The 24,699-nt window shown below is 40.5% G+C and overlaps 1 protein-coding gene across 1 annotated transcript in view; it reads left to right on the top strand.

The window, feature by feature from the left end:
• The window catches only part of LOC143029695 (patched domain-containing protein 3-like), an 88,929-nt gene that overhangs the window by 22,361 nt on the left and 41,869 nt on the right, over positions 1-24,699 (top strand). The window contains exons 6-15 of the mRNA XM_076192534.1: positions 2,956-3,127; positions 5,953-6,056; positions 7,115-7,235; positions 7,563-7,745; positions 8,775-8,888; positions 15,606-15,723; positions 16,170-16,300; positions 17,627-17,780; positions 23,624-23,782; positions 24,391-24,533. Of these exons, the coding sequence (XP_076048649.1) occupies positions 2,956-3,127; positions 5,953-6,056; positions 7,115-7,235; positions 7,563-7,745; positions 8,775-8,888; positions 15,606-15,723; positions 16,170-16,300; positions 17,627-17,780; positions 23,624-23,782; positions 24,391-24,533 (1,399 nt within the window). The remainder of the gene's footprint in view (positions 1-2,955; positions 3,128-5,952; positions 6,057-7,114; positions 7,236-7,562; positions 7,746-8,774; positions 8,889-15,605; positions 15,724-16,169; positions 16,301-17,626; positions 17,781-23,623; positions 23,783-24,390; positions 24,534-24,699) is intronic.

Raw genomic sequence — 24,699 nt, 5'->3', positions numbered from 1 at the left:
ATTTTATCACTAGGCTCCAAAGATAAATTTAATTTCTTAACCCAATGTAAGGTTAGAGTCGACACACTGGCACCACAGTCAATTTCATACGGCACATTATGACCTTCAATATTTATATCAACCTTGTTTCTCACTGGCAAAACCTTACCTACAACACTGTGTATAGGTTCATGAGAAATATCAACACTAACCACTTCTGGAAGGCTAGGTCGATCCACTAAATGTAACAATTTGTTATCATCACTACCAGTATCTCTCTCTTCCTGAGAAATTCCCTCGAAAACCATATTAGTTTTCTTTTTTCCAAACGTCTTCTTGTTGGTAAATTTTCCAAAAGATCCTTTCTGGGCACTGTGTGGCTTACCAGACACAGTCTTATCAAAACGGCACACTCGTTTTAGGTGTCCTCTCGTGTTACAAACTGAACAAGTTAGGTGCTTAAACCTACAGTTCTCACTTTGGTGTGGATACCCGCAATGCTTGCAACTTTCTTTTTTCTGACTATTAGAATATTCAGAACTAATCCCCACTTTCCTCACTTCAGTGGTCGGGAGCTTTTCTCCAACGAAAGCTTTTTCCAAATTTAAAATTTTCTCTAAGGTGTCCGTTGAAGACATAGTTTGTAAATCCAAATTCTCTGCAACTAAGTTCGGGAAATACACTTCAGTTTCAATAGCCATAAACAGTTGGTCTCTCACTCGGGCGTCGAATAAGGTCCCAAAGTTGCAATCTTTGGCTAGACTTTTCAAGTCTGCATACAAGTCTCTTAAACTTTCAACAGATTTTTTCTTTCTGTTTTGAAATTTAATCAAACTCCAATAATAGCTCGGTTTAACCTTGTAATGTGCTTCTAAAAGCTTCACTAAATCATTATAGTCTTTCTCATGTGGCAAATTAGGTGAAGTGAGCGAAGCTAGCGTGCTGTATGTTTCACTTCCTAATGATACTAATAAAGAATTTTTCTTGTTGTTGTTGTTGTTGTTGTCGTTCCCTAGACTGTCTGTCCGAGCAGTCCCGTCTCCCCAAGGAAGGCCACAGCCGAAACTGGGTTTTCCCACAAATCCTTTATAGAGTGTATGTTGTGTTGTTTGCGTGCATGATTGTGTATAATGCAGTCTTCCATTATGTGTTGTATGGTATGGGGTGAAGTGTTACATCCTGGGCAACTGTTCACAACACGGTCGTCCAGCCTCTTCTGGTAGCTTAGAAGTGCTGGGTGGTGACCGCATCGCAGTCTGGCCAAGTGGACTCTGTCCTTTCGTGGGAGAGAGGATTCAGAAGGGTGGATATCAGGGGGTCTGGCATGCAGCAGTGTGTTGTCTTTCAGTGTGTTAATGGAGCGGTGAGTGATATGATTATGAATATGTTTCCGGAGGCTGGTATTTGGTGGTTGTGGAGGAAGAGAAGAGAGTATCTGTGCGTAATAAAGGTCTTTGGGTGTAGTTTTAATGTTTCTTGGTGTGTGTGGGTGTTCTGCTATGTAGTGTAGCGGGTGTGATGTGTTTGTGGTGGCTGCAGCAAGTGTTTGTGTGCCTCTCATGTCGAGGTGGTCCTTGACTTTGAGGACTTTTGTTTCATGGTGTAAATGGTCTGTAGGTGATGTATTTGTGCAGCCTGTAATTGTTTTTAGGGCTTTGTTTTGTATGATTTGAAGGGTGTTGTGGTGTGTCTCACTGAGATTAGGAGCCCATGCAGGACTCGCATAATTCATCACTGAGCGTATGCATTGTTTGTATATTGTTATATTGGTTTCTTTGTTTTGTCCAAATGTTGTTCCAGTGATTGACTTAAGTGCGTTAAGTCTAGGTGTACATTTGTTTTTTATGTTTTCTTCTCGTTATCATCAGTGACTCCATTGTATGCAAAATGAGCTTGCAGCATACTAAGCCATATCTCCCACTTAATCTTATTGGGGTCAAAACAGTCAATCTTACCTGAGTTATTTGCCATTATAATTCTACTTGTATTAAATCCAATTTCCTATTGAAACAATTGATTTGTAGCCTGCTACACAAAGGCTATTTACGAATCCAGAGTGGCCAGGACGGTTCCGATGGGGTGAATGGGTGAGTATATCTTCATCCTTCGATTTCTCCACCATCAGAGGGAAAGGCAGCTATTTCTGTCTTCTAAAACTGAAATCAGTCCTTTGGCTCACTAAATCCACAAATCCTCGTCGCCACTGTAGCAGTGTGTCGGTGAGGAAAGTTGAAAAACGGGGTCTTGTTTTACTTGAGTTTAATTGCAAGCGGATGTAAACAAACAAGCGACGTCTAGAACGTCTTCGTATCAGTGACTTAACAAAAACAAAAGATGTCTACATAGGATTCAATTAGATACACACGACTAAAAGTGCTGTATAGGATCTAAACCTATTACAAAGTATAAAACATATGAGAATCACATATATAAGGAATCTACAGCACCAGTATACAATTCTTTAACACCATTTTCATGTATATAAAAATAATAATAAGACAATTAATCTCAATTTACCACATACAGATTAACTAAATAGGAATTTCGCATCAGGATCTTTTGTGTGAAATCATCTGGGGAATGAATGCGAAAATAAATCAATTGGTCATCAGAACGCGAACTCGTTATTCAATGGCTTCTCCAATGTTGCTCCAGCGTTCATGTGATCTTAGGTATTTTACGAATCAATATGCTGGTTCCACTTTCTCTGACATTAATTTATCACTTATAGTAAGTTATACTGCTTTTATTAATTTTATTTTATTTCATCTTATCTTATTCTATTATATTTTATTCATTATTTTGTTTAATTTTATTTTATGTTATTTGTCTTTGTATTTATTCATTCATTCGTTTACTTATTAATTTATTTACTTATCTATCTATTTGTTGATTTATTTTTTTTATTTTTTTCAATGCTTTTCTTTAGTATTATTATTCAAGGAACATTTCTTCCCTTTCTCGTTTCTTCTCAAGTGCCATTTACGCATACCCCATAAACTTCGTCGACTTCCTGTCAGAGGTTACGCGAAACTCGACAGGTCACGTGATAGGCGCTCGGGCCACAATCCATTCCTGGTTCATGAAGGTCAACAGGTCCGAGGTCAGGATCGGCGCCATCGAAAACAACGCAGGACTTGCAGAGGAAGTAAGGCAGGATACTCCTCGTTTCATTCTGTTTTATTTATTTGTATATACATACATATACCAAAGGCTCTTTTCCCTAACAAGAGAGGTAGCCAAAGAACAAAGGCATAAAATCCACTTCCACCCATTCTATTCCCACATACTCCACTCCCGTTCACACCCTCCCTCCCTCTTATCTTGGTTCTTCCTGGATGACGGGTTATTCCTGCATCTCGTCCACTGCTCTGGGTCAGAAGCAATGCAGCAAGACGCAGTACACTTCATTAAATCGGCGACCCTACCATCTTCGTAAAATTATTTTTTCACACATACTACCTCACCCCCCCATCCCCCACCTACTCCCATTCATGCATCACAGCATCATCCATACACAACCATTCTCCATTCACCTCTATCTTCTGTCTTCACCCATGCTTCCTCAACACATTCCCCTTTTACCACATCCATCCATCTCATCCTTGATCGCACCCCATGTTTACTCCTTCTACCTCTGCCTTCCACACCTCTTTTACTGAGCTTTCTTCACTCATTCTTTCCATGTGTCCAAACCATCCCAATACTCTTTCATCAACCATATCTCCCAACTCCCTTTCCACCCCCGTTCTCCTCCTCATTTCTCACTCTATCCAGCCTAGTAACTCCTATCATACTTCTCAGACACCTCATTTTAAACACAATCAAACTCCTCCTCTCTTATGTTCTATGTTTCTCCCTCATACAGTGCTGTCGGCACAATCACTCTTTCATACAATCTCCTCTTAGCATCCATTCCCAAATGTCTATTTCTCATTACACTTTTAATCGCCCAAGGCATTTACTTGCTTCTTTCAATCTGCATTCTACCTCCACTCCTCCCTTTCCTGCCACATTCGCACCCAAGTATCTAAAATTATCCTCATCCTCCAGTCTCTCTCCCTTAATACTCACTTCCAGTCTGCTGCCACTTTCTCCCCTAGTACATCTCATCACCTTACTTTTACCCACATTTATCTTCAACTTCCTTCTTTCGCACACCTTCCCAAACTCTGTCACTAACTTCCTCAATCCCTCTGATCCTACCACAAGCGCAGTATCGTCAGCAAACAACTAGCTTATTTATTTATGTATTTAACTTGGAGGGTGGGAAATCCTGTAGCATCAGTAGAGACGATGGGGCTGTTTGCTGTCATATATATATATATATATATATATATATAATATATATGTATGTATATATATTTAAATATATATATATATATATATATTGTAGCGATGCTACTGAAAGAAAAGAAACGTTTTTGTGAGTTTGTCTCCTTTATTGTAAGGTAAGAGTGAACTGACTGTACATGCGTCCAGGAGCCGATATATACGGCGCGGGTAGCGACCCGTGGGGCGTAATTATATAATTATATTGGATTAGGTTAGGTAGGGTCAAGCAGGGTCACACTGCTAAAGGAGCGTCAGGTCTAGCAATGTGGGCGACAGTGTGCGCTCCATGCCACATGGTTGTCGCGGCTGTACAATACTCCCCTCTTAAAATTGCCGCATGTACAGTCAGATATATCCGGGGGAGGAATCGCCTCTGGCTACCTGGTGTACCTGTCGACGCACGTGAGCAGGTAACGCATACCACGGGAAGGCGGAAGGGGGCCCATAATGTCCACATGGACCGGTTAGAAGCGTGCTGTGGGTGTAGGGAAACGCTGGAGTGGGGTGTGGACGTGGCGCGTGACCTTTGAAGACTGGCAGGGAAGACAGGTGCGGGTCCATTCTCTGACGTCTTTGTTGATGCCTGGCCAGACGACCGGATGCGTGAGGAGACGTTATGTTGCCCGAATACAAGGATGACTGTGGTCGTGGAATGCCGAGAACACATCCTTACGATGATAGGCAGGGATTTACGGCCACGGTTTGCCTGTAGAGACGTCACACCACAATGGTGCAGGAGTGTTGGGGAGCTGTCGGAGCTGCAGGGAGGAGGTGTCATGCAGACGTAGGAGACGGAGTTCCTCGTCGTTAATCTGGGAGGCGGCGATGCGTGCGTAGTCTACGTTGTAGTGATCAGGGAAAATGTTTGAGGTAATCCTGGACAAGGCGTCGGCCACTTGGTTATCCTCTCCCTTGATGTACTCGATGTGAGTATCAAATTGGGATAGGACTAAAAGCTGCCAAGAGACTCTTGGTGAGTGCTGGTCAGAGACCCTGTCCAGTGCATGGGTGAGTGGCTTGTGGTCGGTAAAGATGGTAAATGGCCGGCCTTCTAAGAAATAGAGGAAATGCTTTACGGCTGAAAATATGGCCAAAAGCTCCCTGTCGAATGCACTATAGCGCATTTGAGAAGTGTCCGGTCATTTGGAGAAGAATGCAGTCGACTGGAACTCTCTGTTGACCCTCTGTTGGAGGACTGCACCTATCACCGTGGAGGAGGCGTCGGTGGTAAGGAAGGTGGGGGCATGGGCCACTGGGTAGGACAGGCAGGAGGCCTCTGCAATTGCATTCCATCGTTATGAAATACAGTGGACCACTAAAAAAATCTTGCAAATTTTGGAACATTGTTCATTTGATTCATAATTTTCTTTTCTAAATATGCCATAAAATATATCATATAGAATCAAGTCTTAAATGGAGCATGATTATGTCTGACTGAACAACAGAGATGTTTTTCAATGGCTTTGAAATATTTTGCTCTTGGAAAGTTCAACTTGGTTGTAGTATGCATGCAGGGTCATTATCAGTTCTATATTCTGATTAGGAATATTCATCATTAACATATTTTTCTTATAGAAATATTTTGGCCATTGGCATATATTTGTCTAACAAAGAACAATACATTGTTTTAACCTGAAGGTGGACTTTGCGCTGTACACATGGGAGGCGAGTTTCCTCTCAATCCTCCAGAACGTGACAGAGCAGCCTGAGGGTCTTGGTGTCTTTTACCAGGCAGCCAGAAGGTAAGGGTTGATTAGCTGTGATTATTGTGTGCTTCTTGCCTACATAATTTTATATTTCCATAAAACAGTTGATCACAATGGTGAGTGTGTCTTTATCATCTGCTGGTGTCTGGAGTATGGGAAGCACCCCTGCTGTTATTAGGGGAGGGTCATGGGTGATAGTGATTATAGTTTCATTCAGTACTCTACAACCCATGCCCATTCTTTCGCATGGGCATTCTGCCTTTCATCATCTTGAGTATCACTGAACCATTTCATCTCAGTCATCTTGTGTCTACTGAATGATTGTAAAGATTTCTGGCTTTTTTCTAAGGTACCTTGATCAAGCTTTTGAGATTCCTGTAGAGCATCAGCCCTGATAGATCTTGATTTTTTTAGTTTCTTGCCAGTTACAGCTTGTCCTTGCTGGGGAGGTGGACCTCTCTACTGTCCAGACCATCATCTACATACAATGGAATGTATTTTTGCCATCAAGGGTTGCTTCCAGCACATCTATGTTGTTAAATGATTGTTGTATCATTATCATATGATCTTTCACAATGTTGTCTGAAACATAAACATAGCATTCATGGCAAACCTGTCCAGAATATCATCAGCTATGCTTGTGTCAGATCTGCAGACAATTTCAATGCCTATCATGGTATGATTGGCTACATGGAACAGGTCAACAAGAGATTTAGAATGTGTAGCCTGGTGAAGAGCAAGACCCAGACTGATATGCTTTGGTGTCAGCTTCTTTCTGTTAGACACCCCATACACAGTACTAATCACAGTCTGTTTTATGCTGTTTTCTTCATCAGTCTCATCATAGAGTTTCTCTATACCCCCATCCATACAATATCATAAAATATTTTCTCTAAGTGAATTGTGGGTCTAACTTCCAGTTGTGACAATTTATCTAGAGACCTTGAATCTCCTGCAAGAGAGGCCTGGGAGAACGGCTTGATTGATTGATTCATGTGTGTCTACAAGAAGATCCATCTTTGTTTAATTACATTTGAAACATCATGTGATAATACACAGGTGACATGAGTGTTCCAGTATTCTTTCTTGTTCAGTTTCAGCGAGATCAGCAGTAATACGGTGTACAGCGATGTGTTCTTCCTGGCTGTAGGGGAGGCCACCCTCTTCATTTACGTGCAAATCATGCTGGGCAAGTTCAACCTTGTTGAGCAAAGAGTAAGCACATCAATTTTGTCTATTGGGCTATAATGAGGTATGATTACAAATATAAATTAAGACAAATTGTTATGTTGCTTGTATTATTTTCTACATGGTAGTGTAATTTATCAAATTTGTTTTTGTTACTGCATGACAATCTCATTCAGTCAACAGACAGGCTGTGAATTGAGATATAATTTTGTTCAAAGTCGAGAATGAATATCATCTGACATTCAGCGGGAGAAAAAACAAAATTCTCAAAGTAGGTCATCGTGCTATGTGAAGTGTATTTATGTATGTAAAATTTAACAAATTTTTAATTCCTGCTGCCCTTCCTGATTACAGCCACTACTATCCACAGTCGGATTATTCTCCGTCTTCATGGCTGTGGTTGTTGCCTTTGGCTTTTGCAGTGCCCTTGGGGTCACCTATGGGCCAGTGCACTCCATCCTGCCCCTCCTCATGCTTGGCCTTGGGGTCGATGATATGTTTGTCACTGTCCAAAGTCTGACTAACTTAAAGGGTGAGGTAAGTGGAGTCAAAAAGTAGTGAAGGGACTATACTCCCTGTGAGTCAACGACAACCTATTTGTTAGAAGTCACTTTGGAGCAGTGGTTCCCAAACTAGGGGGCACCCCCCCTAGGGAGGCGTGAGGAGGATACAAGGGGGGCGTGAAGTCATCTGTTAAAAAATATTTGTTTAATTAGAATAATAAAATCATTCAAAGAACAAATATCTGCCATTACATACATGCAAAGTATAATTATAGCAGTCACTCCAACCCGTTTTCTATTAAGCTAGTTCTCCTTACACGTTTTGGACATGTCACCGATACCAACCACACTGACGCCACTGAGGGACTCGTCACAAACTCCCAATACTTCAATCCTAGAATTTCTAATCTTGTGAGGAAGAAGCAGCAGCATCCATCTCACTAAATTAGTTCATAAATTGTGCCTTAGTCTCATGAGTCTTTCCAAATATTATAGTCCATGTTTTCAAATTATCTATTCTTAAAATTGCAAGTAAATTTTGCCAATTTGCTAATGTTCAAACTTTTTTTTTTTGCTCCCTTTTAACCAAAAGTTTTGTTTTTAGTTAGAAAAATGTCTGGAATGTACTATTATTTGTTTGAGTGGCTTTCATTATTAGAATTTAATACAAACAGAAATCTGTTTTCCTGAACAATGCTAAGAAATAAATGCAAGAATCATTTCACATGAACAAAAGATGGAGTGGGGGCATGCGGGTCTACTGGAAGCAAAAAGGGGGCATCAGGGAAGATAGTTTGGGAACCACTGCTCTAGAGTAATACTGACACAATGGTCCTCACATTAGCAAAAAGTCAACTTTTGATAAACTTTTGTCTGTGGGTAGCACAGTATTTTATTCCAACAATTTGCAAAGAGGTGGTAAACAAATCATTAGACATTCTGGCAGACACAAGACTGTACTTGTAACATTCATTTAGTATGAACAGGAATAATTCTTGTACAAATAACACTGCATGTAAAAAGTTTTTCAGAATTATGTCCAAATGTTTGTGTCCCCAAACAGGAACGTCGCCACTGCCTGGAGAGACGGATTGCACTGGCTGTGAAGCATGCTGGCGTGGCTGTTACAGTCACATCGCTCACCGACTTTGTCGCATTCTTCATTGGGTCAACCACGGTGAGTCACCAGTTTCACAGCCACTTTGCTCAAAGAAGAAGAAGAAGAAGAAATCTTCACCATTTTTATTTGCAAGAATGAGTTCTGTAAAGGTATCACCATATTAGAGGACTTATTTCATCACTATCATTTTCTTAGCGCTTCCCACTGCAACTACCATTCCTTCCCTATCCTCTTTCACATTAAGCAACTCCGTAAAATACTCTGACCATCTTCTCGTTGCTGTCTCTTCCATTATCATCTCTCCATCTGCTCCTTTTACCTTTTCTTCTCTACTTGATTCACCTCCTCTTCCTCTCTTAATTTCCTTCCAAAACATCTTTTTATTACATACATACATATACCAAAGGCTTTTTCACCCTTACACAGGGGTAACCAAAAAGAAAAAGGCATAGAAACCACTCCCACCCATTCCATTCCATACATATTCCATTCCCGTCCACCCTCCTCCCTCCCTCTTATCTTGGCACCTCCTGGATGATGGGTCATCCCTGCATCCTGTCTACTGCCCTGGGTCAGAAGCAATGTCGCAAGACACAACACATCCACAGCAAGGCCGCTTCATAAATTCAGCGACCCCCCCTCTCCGTCCCCTCATGCAGAAAAGGAGAAGATGGGGAGAAATCCCTTCGGGCTGCATCAAACTTTTTCTCATACATACTTCCTCACCCCCCATCCCCCACCTACTCCCCCTCATGCATCACAGCATCATCCATACACAACTCTTCTCCATTCACCCCTATCTTCTGTCCCCTCCCGTCCTTCCTCAACATACATTCCTCTCTTTTGTAATGCCCCTTTTACCCCATCCATTCATCTCATTCTAGGACGCCCCCTCATATTCGCTCCTTCCACCTCTGCCTTCCACACCTCTTTTACTAATCTTTCTTCACTCATTCTTTCCATGTGTCCAAACCATCCTAATACTCTTTCATCAACCCTATCTCCCAGCTCCATTTCCACCCCTGTTCTCCTTCTCACCACCTCATTTCTCACTCTGTCTAGCCTAGTAACCCCTATCATACTTCTCAGACATTTCATCTCAAACACATTCAAACTCCTTCTCTCTTCCTGTCTTATGTTCCATGTTTCTGCTCCATACAGTGCTGTTGGCACAATCACTTAACTTAAGTAGATTATTAGAGATAGAGAGAGAGATGAGCAAAAATAGGACTCGGTGGGAAAATGAAATCATGGACTTAAGAAAAGAGGTCATTGGTTTAATTGATTGTTTAACTAAGACTAACCATGAAATTTCTGACCTGAGAAAAGCTAACTTGGATCTTACAAACGAAATTAAAGAAATGAAAAGAGACATAAATGAACTGAAGAATGATAATGAAAAGAAGAAAACTAATGATAATAACAATAGCGAAAATCTAAAGCAGGAAGTGAACAACAAATTACAAGAATTGACACAAAAGATCGAAGAAAACTTAGGTGGGGACAGTATCCAGGAAATTAAGAAGTGGAAAGAAAATATTGAAAATAAAGAAATTGCTTTCAAAGAAATAGTCAAACAGCAAATGCAAGATAATGCAAAAGACACAATCATTCAAGTGATTAACGAAAAAGCAAATTGGGTCAGGGACACAGTAGATAGGAAGAAATGTATTGTGGTTTATGGGCTTAAAGAAAAACAAGGATTGGCGAGGTACATGAGAGAAAAAGAAGAAAAAGAGACAGCAGTAGAAATCCTTAATGAAATTCAGGGGGGAGACAGTGATTCAGGCACAGACCTAGAAGAGACTTACAGAATTGGTCGCTATACTAAGGATAGGAATCGACCTCTAAAGATAAAACTAAGGTCACAAGTGGTAGTAGAAGACATATTTGAAAAAGTAGGTAACTTGGCAAAGAGTGAAAAATACAATAAGATATGGATAAAAAGAGAAATGAGTACTGAGGAATTAGAAAAAGAAAGGGCACTAAGAGAAGAAGCAAAGGAAAAAAACTTGAAAAGATCGGAGACAGAATGCAAAGAATTCCAGTGGAGAGTAATAGACTTGAGATTAAGACAATGGCGCTTCAAAATGAACAAAACAAGGGAAGAAGAAACCAGGGAGAAGGAAGAAAATTAAAAGTGGCCTATACCAACATTGACGGACTAATTTCGGGACTGAACGAACTCAATGATTATCTGTTAGAAGCAAAACCAGACATAATGGGAATTGTAGAGACTAAACTAAGAGGTGAAATACCATCCACTGTTATTGGACAAGGTTTATACAACTACTGGATAAAAAACAGGGACAAGAAACAGGGAGGGGGAATCATGTTCTTGGCCAAGAAAGACCTAAAGGTGACAAAAATTGCAGAGGGCAAAGGTAATGCTGAATTGATCATGATAAAAGTCGAAGGCAAGAATATGAAAAGTAGAAAGTTTGTGGTGACTTATGTGCCTCCAAAAACAAGCACTTGGAAAGAAATCGAACATACAAAAATGCTAGATGATACAAGAAAATCACTCAATGAGATACTAATGGGTAAGGGTAATCTGGTAGTTATGGGGGACTTCAATTGCAAAGAAATTTGTTGGGACAGCATGACAGTGCAAGGAGGAGATGACTCGTGGGGCAATGTACTGCTAGATATGACCATGGAGTACACAATGACCCAATGGGTCCGTGAAAACACAAGGTACAGAAATAATGAAGAGCCATCGAAACTAGATCTAATATTTACAACAGAGCCTGAAATAGTGCATAAAGTCCAGTATGAGACACCAATTGGAAAGAGTGACCATGTACTCATCGAAAACTATACTAAAGGAAGAAATAGACATAGAGAGGAACGAAAAGCATAGGAAAGGAAGACTGAAGTACAACAAAACAGACTTTACAAAACTAAAGACATTCTTCCGGCTTTACTTTGTACCTCTCATACGATTCCCTCATCCTAATTTGTAGCCAATCTATGAATGCCTGTTTCTTCTCTTCTACACCCTTCTTTGCTTCCTCATCTCACCACTCACTACCCTTCCTTCTATTTCCTCCCACCCTCCTTGTTCCACACACCATCTTTGCACACCTTATGACTCCCTCCTTAAACCATCCCTATTCCTCCTCCACTCCTAGTTCTACTCTATCCTTCACCCCCTCCCACTCCTCAGCTTCTTCTTATACTCACTCTCCTTTTCTTTCTCATTTAAGTAGTTCACTCTAAGTACCTCCCAACCTTCTGTCTTTTTCCTCTTTCTCCACCTATTCTCCACTCTCAATTTACCTTCCACCAGAAAATGATATGATATTCCCCCACTCTCTCCCCTTAGAACATGTACATCCTTAACTCTTCTTACCATACTCCTGGTCACCACTATATAGTCCATTAACACTCTATCTGCCACCCTTCCATCTACCACCCTCTCCCATGTGTACTTATGCTTGACTTTCTTCCTAAACACTATTTGTCATCATCAACTCTATTTCAAGACACATCTCCACCATCAATTCTCCACTACGATTTTGACTTGGAACTCCATACTTCCCAACCACTCCATCTATTGGCTCATTTTCTACCCTAGCACTAAGGTCTCCCAATACAACTACATTGACATTTCTCCCTAATCCCTCTATCCACTCATTTATATCCACCCAAAAAGCCTCCCTTTCCTCTACGCTCTTCTCACTACCAGGTCCATACGCACTTACAAAAACCCACATCTCCCTTCCCAGCTTCACCTTCATCCACATCAACCTTGATGAAACCTCCTTCCAGTCCCCTACATGCTTACTTATCTCTTCACTTACTAGTATAGCCACCCCTTCTCTCCCTCATCCCTTCTTCTCCTGAGTACCTCCCAGCTACACTCCCAAACTCACACTCGCCCTTCCCTTTCATTTTAGTTTCACTCAGAGCCAGCACATCCATCTTCTTGCAAACATACTGCCTATCTCTTCCCTTTTACTCTCATCTGTACCACATCCATGCACATTAAATGACCCAAACCTTAAGGTACTGGTTGGAAAACTCCCAGACCCTCTTATGCCTTTACTTATTTCTAGGAATGTCCCCTTTGGGACTACAGGTAGTAGGACTCCTAATCCCATCCCCCGTCCCATTTTTTGTCGCTTCTTACAACTCAAGTGGAAAGACTTGGTGGTAGCATTCTCTTTCCCCACCACAGGGTAGGTGAAAAAAGGAAATGAATATTCAGAGAAATGGTACAGGACAGTAACAAGGGGTTTGGGGACAGCATAACGGAGGGACAGTAGTAGTATAAAAGTGTCATCATTTCTCTATGAACAGAGTTTTCCTCTATCACAGACAAAATGATGTGTGGCTCTGGTCCATAGAGGCACCCCATATAGAACCTAAAATATAAACTTTTTATTACTTTAAAATATTTCTGTCATACTTTTACCACCATCTGCTCTCCTCTTTGCCTCCTTTATCTTATGCTTTACTTCTCTTCTCTTTTCTTTGTACTTCTCATATGATTCCCTCATCCTAATTTGCAACCAGTCTGTGAGTGCTCGTTTCTTCTCTCCTACAACCTTTTTTGCTTCCTCATCCCACCACTCACTACCCTTCCTTCTATTTCCTCCTGTCCTCCTTGTTCTACACACCATCTTTGCACACCTTGTGACTCCCTCCTTGAACTATCCCCATTCCTCCTACACTGCTAGCTCTACTCTATCCTTCACTCCCTCCCACTCCTCTCTCAGTTTTTTCTTGTACTGCTTTTCTTTTTCATTTAAGTAATTTACTCTAAGCACTTCCCTACCTTGTCCTTTTCCTCTTTACCCATCTATCCTCCAGTCTCAATTTACCTTCCACCAAAAAATAATCTAATATTCTCCCACTCTTTCCCCTTTGAACATGTACATCCAAAATTCTTCCTACTATTCTCCAGAGTACCACTACATAGTCCATTAAAGCCCTATCTACCACCCTTCCATCCGCCACCCTCCCCCATGTGTACTTATTCTTGATTTCCTTCCTAAACACTGTATTTGCTATCATCAACTCTCTAGACACATCTCCACCATCAACTCTCCACTATGATTTTTTCCTGGAACTCCACACTTCCCAACCACTCTGTCTATTGGTTCATCTATCCTAGCATTGAGAGCTCCTAATACCACTACATTGACACTTCTCCCTAAACCCGCTATGAACTCATTTAAATCTATTCAAAAAGGCTTCCTTTTCTCTTCACCCTTTTCACTACCATGCCCATATGCACTTACAAAAACCCACATCTCCCTTCCCAGATTCATCTTCATCCACAATAACCTTGAAGAAACCTCCTTCTACTCCACCACATGTTTACCTATCACTTTAATTACTAGTATAGCCACCCCTTCTTTCCCTCATCCTCTCTTCACTCTTGACACCCTCCCAACTACACTCTCAAACTCAAACTTGCCCCTCCCTCTCAACTTAGTTTCATTCAGTGCCAACAACTGATCTAGCTTTCTTCTCATAAACATACTCTCATCTGTACCACATCCACACACATTAAAAGGCCCAAACCTTAGGGTTCTAGTTGGAAAGCTCATCCTAGGCCCTCTTATGTCTTTGCTTTTTTTAGGAATGTGCCCTTTGGGGCTACAGAGAGTAGGATGCTTAGTCCTATCCCTGTCCATTTTTGTTGCCTTTTATGACTTGAGTGGGAACACTGTGGCAATATTCTTCTCCCACACCACAGGGTTTGGCAAAAAAAAGGAAATGAACATCCAAAGAAGTGACACAGGACAGTATTAAGAGTGAGGGGGACAGCATAATGGAGGGACAGTTGCAGTATAATAAAGTATCATTATTTCTCTGTGAATAGAAATTTCCTCTATCACAGACAAAAATGATGTGTGGCTCTGGTCCATAGGAGCACCCCATATAGACCCTAAAGTATCAGCTGCATGTTACTGAGCATCTTTTTACCCCACAGTAACATGCACCCAATACCTCAGACTTAGAAGTAACAATAACAGATAAAAAGAGAATAAATGAGTAAATTAATTAAGGCAAGAATATTGGCAGCTAATAGGAGTTTCTTTAGCTTACAAAATATCATGAAAAGAAAATATATATCACAAACAGCCAAGCTGCGAATTTCCCAGAAGTCCAAGATCCACCTGTGGATCACTGTTGTGAAAAGGTCAAAGTTCTGAACCCCGTTGGCCTCTTCTCAGGGCCTTTAGTTGTGTTTCCAATCTCACTCATGTAATTACCATTTTTTTTCCAGATAAGGGAAAACCCATTCCCCCTCTCCCCACCCACTTCCACGGCAGAAGGGTTAACAACTATCTCAAGCCTATTTTGATCACCCTATCACTGCGGTTTATGACTGGTCTTTCATTTTGGCTGTTGCAAGGTGATTGTATTTAATTGAAGGAAAACACCTCTATAGAGAAAGGATTAATCTGATGAGGTGCCAAGAAAATGGAAGAAGGATTAACTATTGTTTATAAATTTCACATTTTGCTGTAGGAGGTCAGCAACCCAATGTATGAGATGAAGGAAACATTTGCTTCACTCATGAGCGACAAAGTTCGACATCGCCTTATACCCCCCTGCCTCTCCTCCTTCCCCCCATTTAATACTAGTATAAATCCATTTCTACCTTTTGACAATACTCCAGCCCTGAAATTTTTACTTGTGAGGCAACAGATGTACAACTTTTTTTCTTTTTTTTTCTTTTTTTTTGTCATGAGCTTAAAGGTTCTTCTGCTTCCCCTTTCTGTTACATTCCAATGCATAACTGTGCTATTGCAGATCCTGCCAGCATTGAGATCTTTCTGCATCTACGCTGCTGTTGGAATCATCATGCTGTATGCCTTCCAGACATCCTTCTTCACGGCCTGGCTTGTTCTCGACCAGAAGCGGATGGAAGGTTGGTCATTTGTTTGGTCAGCCTATTTATTTCTTCGGTATGAACTCTGCCCTCTCTCACCTGCCCTCAGTTAAATAAAATCCACCAGCTAGTTGTAGTGGCATTTGAACGAGGTTTTCACTCGCTTCATCGTTGTAACTATAATGGAAAAATCACTGATTACAATGATGTCTTTCAAATAATCAAATCTTGATCCTTTTTAGCTAGGAGTTGTAATTGTATTTGTAGGTAAAACCAGGTGACAACATTCAGTTGAGGGGAAAAATTGGGATCCGACCGGAAAGGGGAAAGTAAAGACCACAAAGTAATATTAGCACTGTTTATCATTTCATTAGGGCTGCAAGAGTTGCAGATAGAAGAAGAAAGGGCAAGAGATATGCAATAACAATTATGATACTGCTCTTTCTATGTGCAAGTCACCAAGGTAGTTTATGCTGGTCCCACAGAGCATCGCAATGGTTTCTTCTGGTGCATCAAACACAAGGACTGGACACCCAATGCATGCAGCCAGAGGGAATTTCTTCAAACTTTCTTCAGGACGTTTTACCCAAAAATCATCTTCTGCAAACCAGTCAAAGTAGGTTGCACTAGATTGGTTATCCTTTTTTCCCACCTTTAAAATAGACAGGCTGATGGGGTAAATTGGAAATAGTTTTTTAACCCTTTTAATCTGCTTTCATTCCCCATCAACAATTGCATATTTTACTTTAGCTAATGCAAAACAGTTTTATTAATCTGATGGGTAGATTTAAGAAAAATCAGGTCTAGATTGATTGGAGCATGTCCCCATTGTCATGGGTCTGCTCCCTTATCTGATTACAAGAGTGTTAACCACAAATAGATGTATCAGTGTATAAATAGGTAAATGTATAGATAGATAAGTAGATAAGTAAATAAATGCATAGATAAATTAGTAAATAAACAAACAAACAAATAGATGAATAAACAGGTAAATAGATAATTTATTAATTAATTAATAAGTAAATAAACAAATTGATAAGTACAAAACTAGCACCGACACTCGCCGAACTAACATATGAGCAAAGACTATCCAAATTGAACCTACCAACTCTGGAACAAAGAAGAGAAAGAGGAGATTTGCTAACTATCTACAGAATAATGAAAGGAATGGAAGTTTTAGACAGGAACGACCTATTAATGTGGGACAACGGTAAAACAAGAGGACACGGAAAAAAATTGAAAAAGGATAGTTATAGAAAAAACTTGAAAAGGAACAGTTTCCCACACAGAGCGATAAATACATGGAACAAATTAGACAACAAAACAGTATGTGCTAACACTATACAAGATTTTAAGATAAAACTTGATGTGGAGAGATACAAAGACGGGTCACCACGAGCATAGCTCCCCTCCCGTATATTACAACTAGGTAAATACAACTAGGTAATACATATACCAAAGGCTTTTTCCCCTTTACAAGGAAGGTAACCAAAAAACAAAGGCATAAAAACCACTCCCACCCATTCCATCCCCACATAGTCCAGTCCCATCCACTCCACTCTCTCCCAGTTATCTTGGCTCCTCCTGGATGATGGGTCATCCCTGCATCTCACCTACTGCCCTGGGCCAGAAACAGGGTCACAAGACACAGTACATCCACAGCAAGACCATTTCATTAAATCGGTGACCCCTGCCCCCTCTCTGTCCCCTCATGCAGAAATGGAGAAGACGGGGAGAAATCCCTTTGGGCTGCGTCAATTTATTTTTCACACATGCTCCCTCACCCCCCATCCCGCATCCACTCCCCCTCATACATCACAGCATTAATTAATAAGTAATTGAGAATTTAAGTTAATAAAACAAGAAAGCAAGCAAGCATGCCATGAAGCTCAAGGGGCCAATTCAGATCTTATAAAAGTCCATGATCTCTGCTTCTTTTCAGGCACTGGTGATAATGGGGACGCTAGGGCTTTTTGGAACAAGCGTGTGGGGTTGTCTTAATCTCCGGCAGGAGTTCAATCCCGTTTGGTTCATCCCGCAGTCTTCCTACATGTTCCAGTTCCTGAGCCGGGCACAACGTTACTACCCAGAAGCTGGTATGTACTACCCAGAATCTTGTTTATGGATTGCATACCAGACATTAAACACATAATCTCATGGACTTTCCATATTGTCACCCAGTGTTGAATGTGCACTCCACTCATCCTTGCAGTATACACACACATGCTTACTGTAATTCTTACTGTGTTTTTGTTTCGCTCTCCATCAAAGTATAATGTATCCTTCTCTGGCAGGTATCAGAACTTTTTATGCCATAGTAGGACTTGACTAACTTTGCTGAATGCAAATGTAAATTTTAACTTACTGCAACAGCTTCACTGGCCTATGACAATTCTGCATAATCTAATTTTTTATATGTGGGTACTTCCTTCTGTATAGTGTTATATATGAATACCAGTGGCTGAGGGAAAGCCCAATCAAAATATCCTTGCAGTATACACACACATGCTTACTGTAATTCTTACTCTGTGTTTTTGTTTCGCTTTCCATCAAAGTATAATGTATCCTTCTCTGGCAGGTATCAGAACTTTTTATGCCATAGTAGGACTTGACTAACTTTGCTGAATGCAAATATAAATTTTAACTTACTGCAACAGCTTCACTGGCCTATGACAATTCTGCATAATCTAATTTTTTATATGTGGGTACTTCCTTCTGTATAGTGTTATATATGAATACCAGTAGCTGAGGGAAAGCCCAATCAAAATATTCTTAAGAAATTTAAATATAATCAGTCACTCACATTAATAACAATAATAATATTAATACATACATAAATATACCAAAGGCTCTTTTCCCCCGTACAAGGGATGCACCCAAAAAACAAAGGCATAAGTAGTTCAATTCCTTATGCCCTATTAGTTGGACTAATAATATTATAAATTAATATCATATACACACATGCACACATATAATAAGATAATGATCTTATGAGTAACGAGTCTAATTTCTGAAATTGCTTGACTGCTCAGGACAGCAGAATCTCGACAAGTAGGGGCAACAGTAATATGGACACTTTAATTCTGCCCCAACAAGGCACTTAACACAGAATGATCACAACTTGTCATAGAATACTCATTTTTATCACATATTTAGTTACACATTTGGTCATACATTTAGTCAAACACTTAGTCACACTCTCTGGCAGATATAAATTGTAAGAGTCAATGCTTCACAGGCTTGTCCAGCTGCAAGTACTTGTCAAACCTTGATCTAGTACCAGCGATACTTAACACTACATGAGACACATAGGTCAGCCTCCCCTACCCTTTCCATTGGTCAATGTTACCACTCCAAGCACCATTTTTGTGGTTGCTCTCTGGATTCATTCAATATTCTTTATATTCTTTTTGGTACTGAGTGACCACAAGGTTGCTGCATATTCTAGTCTAGGCCTTATCAGTTTGACTAATATTTTTTTTAATAATTTCTTTGTCCAAATATGTAAATACCACTTTTATTGATCATAGCAAGTTATAGGATTCTCCAAAAATTTTGTTTATTTGTTTATCAGAGGACAAGTAATTTGAGATGATTACTCCCAGATCTTTTTCATATCCCACTGTACGGGACAGAAACATGGAACATGAGGGAGGAAGAGAGAAGGAGTTTGAATGTGTTTGAGATAAGGTGCCTGAGAAGTATGATAGGAGTTACTAGGCTGGATAGAGTGAGAAAAGGAGGTGAGGAGGAAAAGGGGTGGAAAGGGAGTTGGGAGATAGTGTGCCGTTACGAGAGGTAACGGGGCTTTTTTATACGTCTGTGTATCCCCATGTTTACATATTTTTTGTCGTAAGGCTCGTTTCCCCTCGGAAGAGGTTTTCAATTTTGTTTTTTGTAATGCTTTAATTTTAAGTATATTTCGAGCAGAGGCCTTTTCTGTTCGAAAATCCTACCTTGTAAGTTGTCTGCAAGCTGTGTTGCAAGATAACATCTCATTATTTGTACAATGTTCACTTAAAGAATTAGACTTAAGAAGGTGTGTAAGAACCGGTTGCTGTGGTGTGATGTCACGTCACACCTCCAGCCAGTGTGGTTTGGAACGCCTTCAGTTGTATACCCGCTCCCTTCGCGGCCTACTCAGTGAGTTTTTGAGCCGAATTTAGTTTTAGATCTGGTATATCGTTTCTTGTATGTCATAATGAATTTAGCCTTAAGCTGCTCGTATTTCATGTTCAGATTCTTTGTAATTCTGTATAAAAGCTGTTAGTAACGAGCGCCCCTCTGTATTGTTTTACAGCTTTTTCATCTACTACTTCTACTCTTCCTCCCAATTACTGTCTGCTGCCATAGTTTCAATGGCAGCACCTGTTGTGTGAAGATGAGAAAGTCGTTTTTTCTATTGCCAATAAACGTAGCGACGAGTACTCCGTGGATCCTTACCCCTTCCGCGTTGTTTACGTTACGTAATCCAGAAAAGAGGGCACTCGTTACGCTAGCCCCCTATGCGCAGCAGAGTAATTCGCTGCGCCATAGATAGGGTTGATGAAAGAGTATTGGGATGGTTTGGATACATGGAAAGAATGAGTGAAGAAAGACTAGTAAAAGAGGTGTGGAAGGCAGAGGTGGAAGGAGTGAACATGAGGGGTTGACCTAGGATGAGCTGGATGGATGGGGTAAAAGGGGCATTGGGAAAGAGGGCAGTGTCTTTTGAGGAAGGACAGGAGAGAACAGAAGATAGGGGTGAATGGAGAAGGGTTGTGTATGGATGATGCTGTGATACATGAGGGGGAGTGGGTAGGGGATCGGGGGTGAGGGAGTATGCATGAAAAAGAAATTGACACAGCCTGAAGGGATTTCTCCCCGTCTTCTCTTTTTCTGCATGAGGGGATGGAGGGGGGGGTTACTGAGTTAATGAAGCAGGTTTGCTGTGAATGTGTTGTGTCTTGCGGCACTGCTTCTGACACAGGGCAGTAGACAAGATGCAGGGATGACCCGTCAACCATGAGGTGCCAAGATAAGAGGGAGGGAAGAGGATAGAGGGGAGTGGGATATGTAGGGGATGGAATGGGTAGGAGTGGTTTTTATGCCTTTGTTTTTTTGGCTACCTCTCTTGTAAGGGGAAAAAGCCTTTGGTATATGTATATATGTGATTTATTAATCAATTGTTTATCCATACATACCACATATACCAATGGCTTTTTCCCCCTTACAAGGGAGGTAGCCAAAAAACAAAGGCATAATATCTCCCACCCATTCCATCCCCACACAGTCCACTCCCAATCACCCCATTCTCTCCCTCTTATCTTGGTTCCTCCTGGATGACAGGTCATCCCTGCATCTTGCCCACTGACCTGGGTCAGAAGCAATGTAGTAAGACTCAGCACATCAACAGCAAGGCCACTTCATTTAATTGGCAACCATCCAGTCGCTGTCCCCTCATGCAGAAAAAGAGAAGATGGAGAGAAATCCCTTTGGGCTGCATCAAAATATCATTCACATATACTCCCTCACCCCCATCCCCCACCTCTCCCTTCCATGCATCACAGTATCATCCATACACAACCATTCTCCACTCACCCATCTTCTGTCTTCTCCCTTCCTTCCTCAACAGACATTCCCCACTTTCCCAATGCCCCATTCACCCCATCCATCCATCTCATCCTTGGTTGCCCACTCATGTCCACTCCTTCCACCTCTGCCTTCCACACCTTTTTTATTAATTTTTCTTCACTCATTCTTTCCATATGTCCAAACCATCCCAGTACTCATTCATTAACCCAATCTCCCAACTCCCGTTCCATCCCCGCTCTCCTCCTTATTGCCTTGTTCCTCACTCTATCCAGCATAGTAACCCTGCTATACTTCCGAGGCATTTCATCTCAAACACATTCAAACTCCTCTCTTCCTCTCTTATGTTCCACATTTTCCCTATACAGTGCTGTCAGCACAATCACTCCTTCATACAATCTCCCCTTATCATCCATTCCCAAATGTCTATTTCTTATAACACTTTTTAATCCCTAAGGCATTTACTTGCTTCTCTCAATCTACATTCTACCTCCACCTCTACTCCTTTTCCTGCCACATTCACACCCAAGTATCTAAAACTATCCACTTCCTCCAGTCTCTCTCCCTTAACCATTTCAGTATGATGACGCCTAAGTAGGTATCATGAGGCATGAATGGGCACATGAGGATGCCGGCATAGGTGTCATCATAGTTAAGGGAGTCAAATTAAGTGAATCTTATTAGTTGGGGGCTCAACGCCATAATGATCCCCCAGCTGTTCTCAAACTTATATCCCTATCATCTGGTGAGCAACAGAGGCCACACTGCCCTAATATTACATCTAACTTTTTGTTAACCTATTGTGTATTGTGTTAATGGACACCTTAAGGACAGCTATGTGGGCAAGATGCCGTCTTAGCATCCACAGTGAGAACACTAGTAAATGTCATTAAATTCACTTTAAAATAATTTATATACAACATTTCCCCACCAAAATTACAAAACTACTATATAACATGTATTACAATATCAGCATACTGCATTTTCCTCTGGCTGAGGAGCACAACAAACAGGAACCAACCTACATGGGTGAGATACCTTCTTAGAATGACTGTTGTTGCTCTTTAGGTGTGACCCTTCCTTCCAATTTCTTTCCTATCCTTATACCCTAGGAATGGTTTCATCTATATGACCCCCTCGTATGTCATCACCTATCCTAATTAAATTACACAATGGGCGTTTCTAATTATCTATGATTCCAGTGTAATGGGACTACCCCATCTCTCCCAGGTTCTCACTAAAAATACAAATTTTTTATCAATAAACTAATCCATAGTTCCATCTTCATAGACTTGGACTAGCCAATATCCAAGTTTCAGTATGCAATGCCTTCCTGCTAAAATCCTGGAGGGAGTGGTAAGGGTGGGAAAGGTGGTCTTGCTACTAAGGAGAAAACTGAAAAAAAGTAATGCAGATGGGCAGGGAAAAAAGAAGGATGGGATATGCCACATATTCTATATGTAATTAGAACTTCATTTTCCTAGATTCCTGGTATGTTCCCTAAAGGCTATAGATATACATAACCCAAATATAACCTAATAATCCATATCCAGCACTACATACACACATACACACACTGATAAAACCAAGACTGGAGTACACAATGACACTATGGTCACCCAGTATCAAAAAGAATATAGGGAAAATTGAAAGAATCCAAAGAGCAACTACCAAGATGGGCCCCACACATTCAGAACTGTTATACAAAGAGAGATTGTCAAAACTAGAGTTACTGACCCTGGAACAAAGAAGAGAAAGAGGAGACACCACGAGTGTAACTCCCCTTCCCATAAGACACAACTAGGTAAATACACAGTGCATTCATGCATACACAAAAACACTAGTCAAGTTTTTGAATATTGAAAATTGAAGAGATGGAATGAGTTTGAATTTCCATTTACTTGCTTTTTGTAGAACTTGTCTGAACCTACATACATAAATTACATGAACATACTGCACAGAAAAGGTGAGCAAAAAAAAAAATCATGCTAACTGCAGTGCATACCCCAGGTATGCACAGTACCAAGTTGGTTCCAATGTGAACCCACATTTGAATCCATCAGATGCCAGTGGTTTTCTTGCTCTGGGAGGTCTGAGCACAGATGGCAAAGGTGATGACCTTGACTGCAGCTAATCGCCCCTTGGTGTGAGCACCTCTTATTTCATTATCTATTAATCAGGATTTACTTCTTTACTGATTTATTCCTTTATCTATTTACTTCTTATCTATTCATTTATTTAGTTTATTTATTTATTCATATTCATCTATCCATTTATTCAGTTTATCACTCTATTTACCTATTTAATCTTATCTAATTTTATTTCATCTATTCTCTTAATTTTGTTAATTTATTTGTTTATTTTGCAGGTGTGAAAGGCATTCTTTACCTGGGTGAACTGGATTACCCTCAAGAACTTCCAAAGATTCACAACTTGACCAGTTACTTGAAAGACAGTGTTTACATATCAAGTGTGGACAGCTGGTATGACCACTTCATCAACTACACCTACCTGAACACAGGAGAAAGTAAGACTTGTGACCCTCTGTAATATTTTTATATGTCACAGTTACTACAAAAGATGATGGAATAGGCTTGTATCTTCCATTAAGAGCAAAGGAAAATAGTATTTATTTTTTCTAATTATATTTCATAGATATTGTTCATATCCTAATGCTAGATCATTCAAGTCTATTTTTTACACCATGTGTATTTAATCTAGTATTTACCTAGTTGTATCTTACAGGAAGGGGAGCTACAATTGTGATGTACAGTCCCTGTATCTTGCCATATCTAATTTGCTCTTAAATTTGTGTAATTGTTTTTGCACACACTATTGTTTTGTCTAACATGTTCCATACATCCACCACTCTATGGGAAAAGCTGTTCTTTTTCAGGTCTCTTCTGTAACTGTCCTTTTTGAGCTTCCTTCCATGTCCTCTTGTGTTCCTCTTATCCCAATTTAGTAAGTCTTCTCTATCAAGGACTTCTATACCTCTCATAATTCTGTAGATGGTCAACAAGTCACCTCTTTCTCTGCTTTGTTCCAGAGTTGGTAATTCTATTTTTTTTTTTTTTAATTATCATTCATGCATTTTACTTCAAAGTTAAGGAAATAATACTCATCTATTTCCAGATGTGACCGGCATGGCAATGAACAAGACCTACTTCAATAAACTGATGGGGAAATTCGCATTCTCTCCCATTGGCACCAGGTTCCAATCCTCCTTCATTTTTGAGGGCAAAATAACCTGTGGGCACCCCACAACTAGGATACTGGTGAGTCCATTTTTAACACCTTCAGTGCAGTGACATTCTTTCAGCAGAATGAAATGATATAGCATTGGTTAGAAGAACATTCATGATGGGTGTCACTGTGGCTAAAGGTTAAAGCCATAACCCCTACAGTATGAGGCCTTCACCTCAGTTGAATAAAATTAAGAAG

The sequence above is a fragment of the Oratosquilla oratoria genome, chromosome 11, assembly GCF_046742065.1.
Source record: "Oratosquilla oratoria isolate Oo_2021 chromosome 11, ASM4674206v1, whole genome shotgun sequence".
Taxonomy (NCBI): domain Eukaryota; kingdom Metazoa; phylum Arthropoda; class Malacostraca; order Stomatopoda; family Squillidae; genus Oratosquilla; species Oratosquilla oratoria.
The sequence above is the reverse complement of the archived record's forward strand: the minus strand, read 5'-3'. Positions and strand labels throughout refer to the sequence as shown.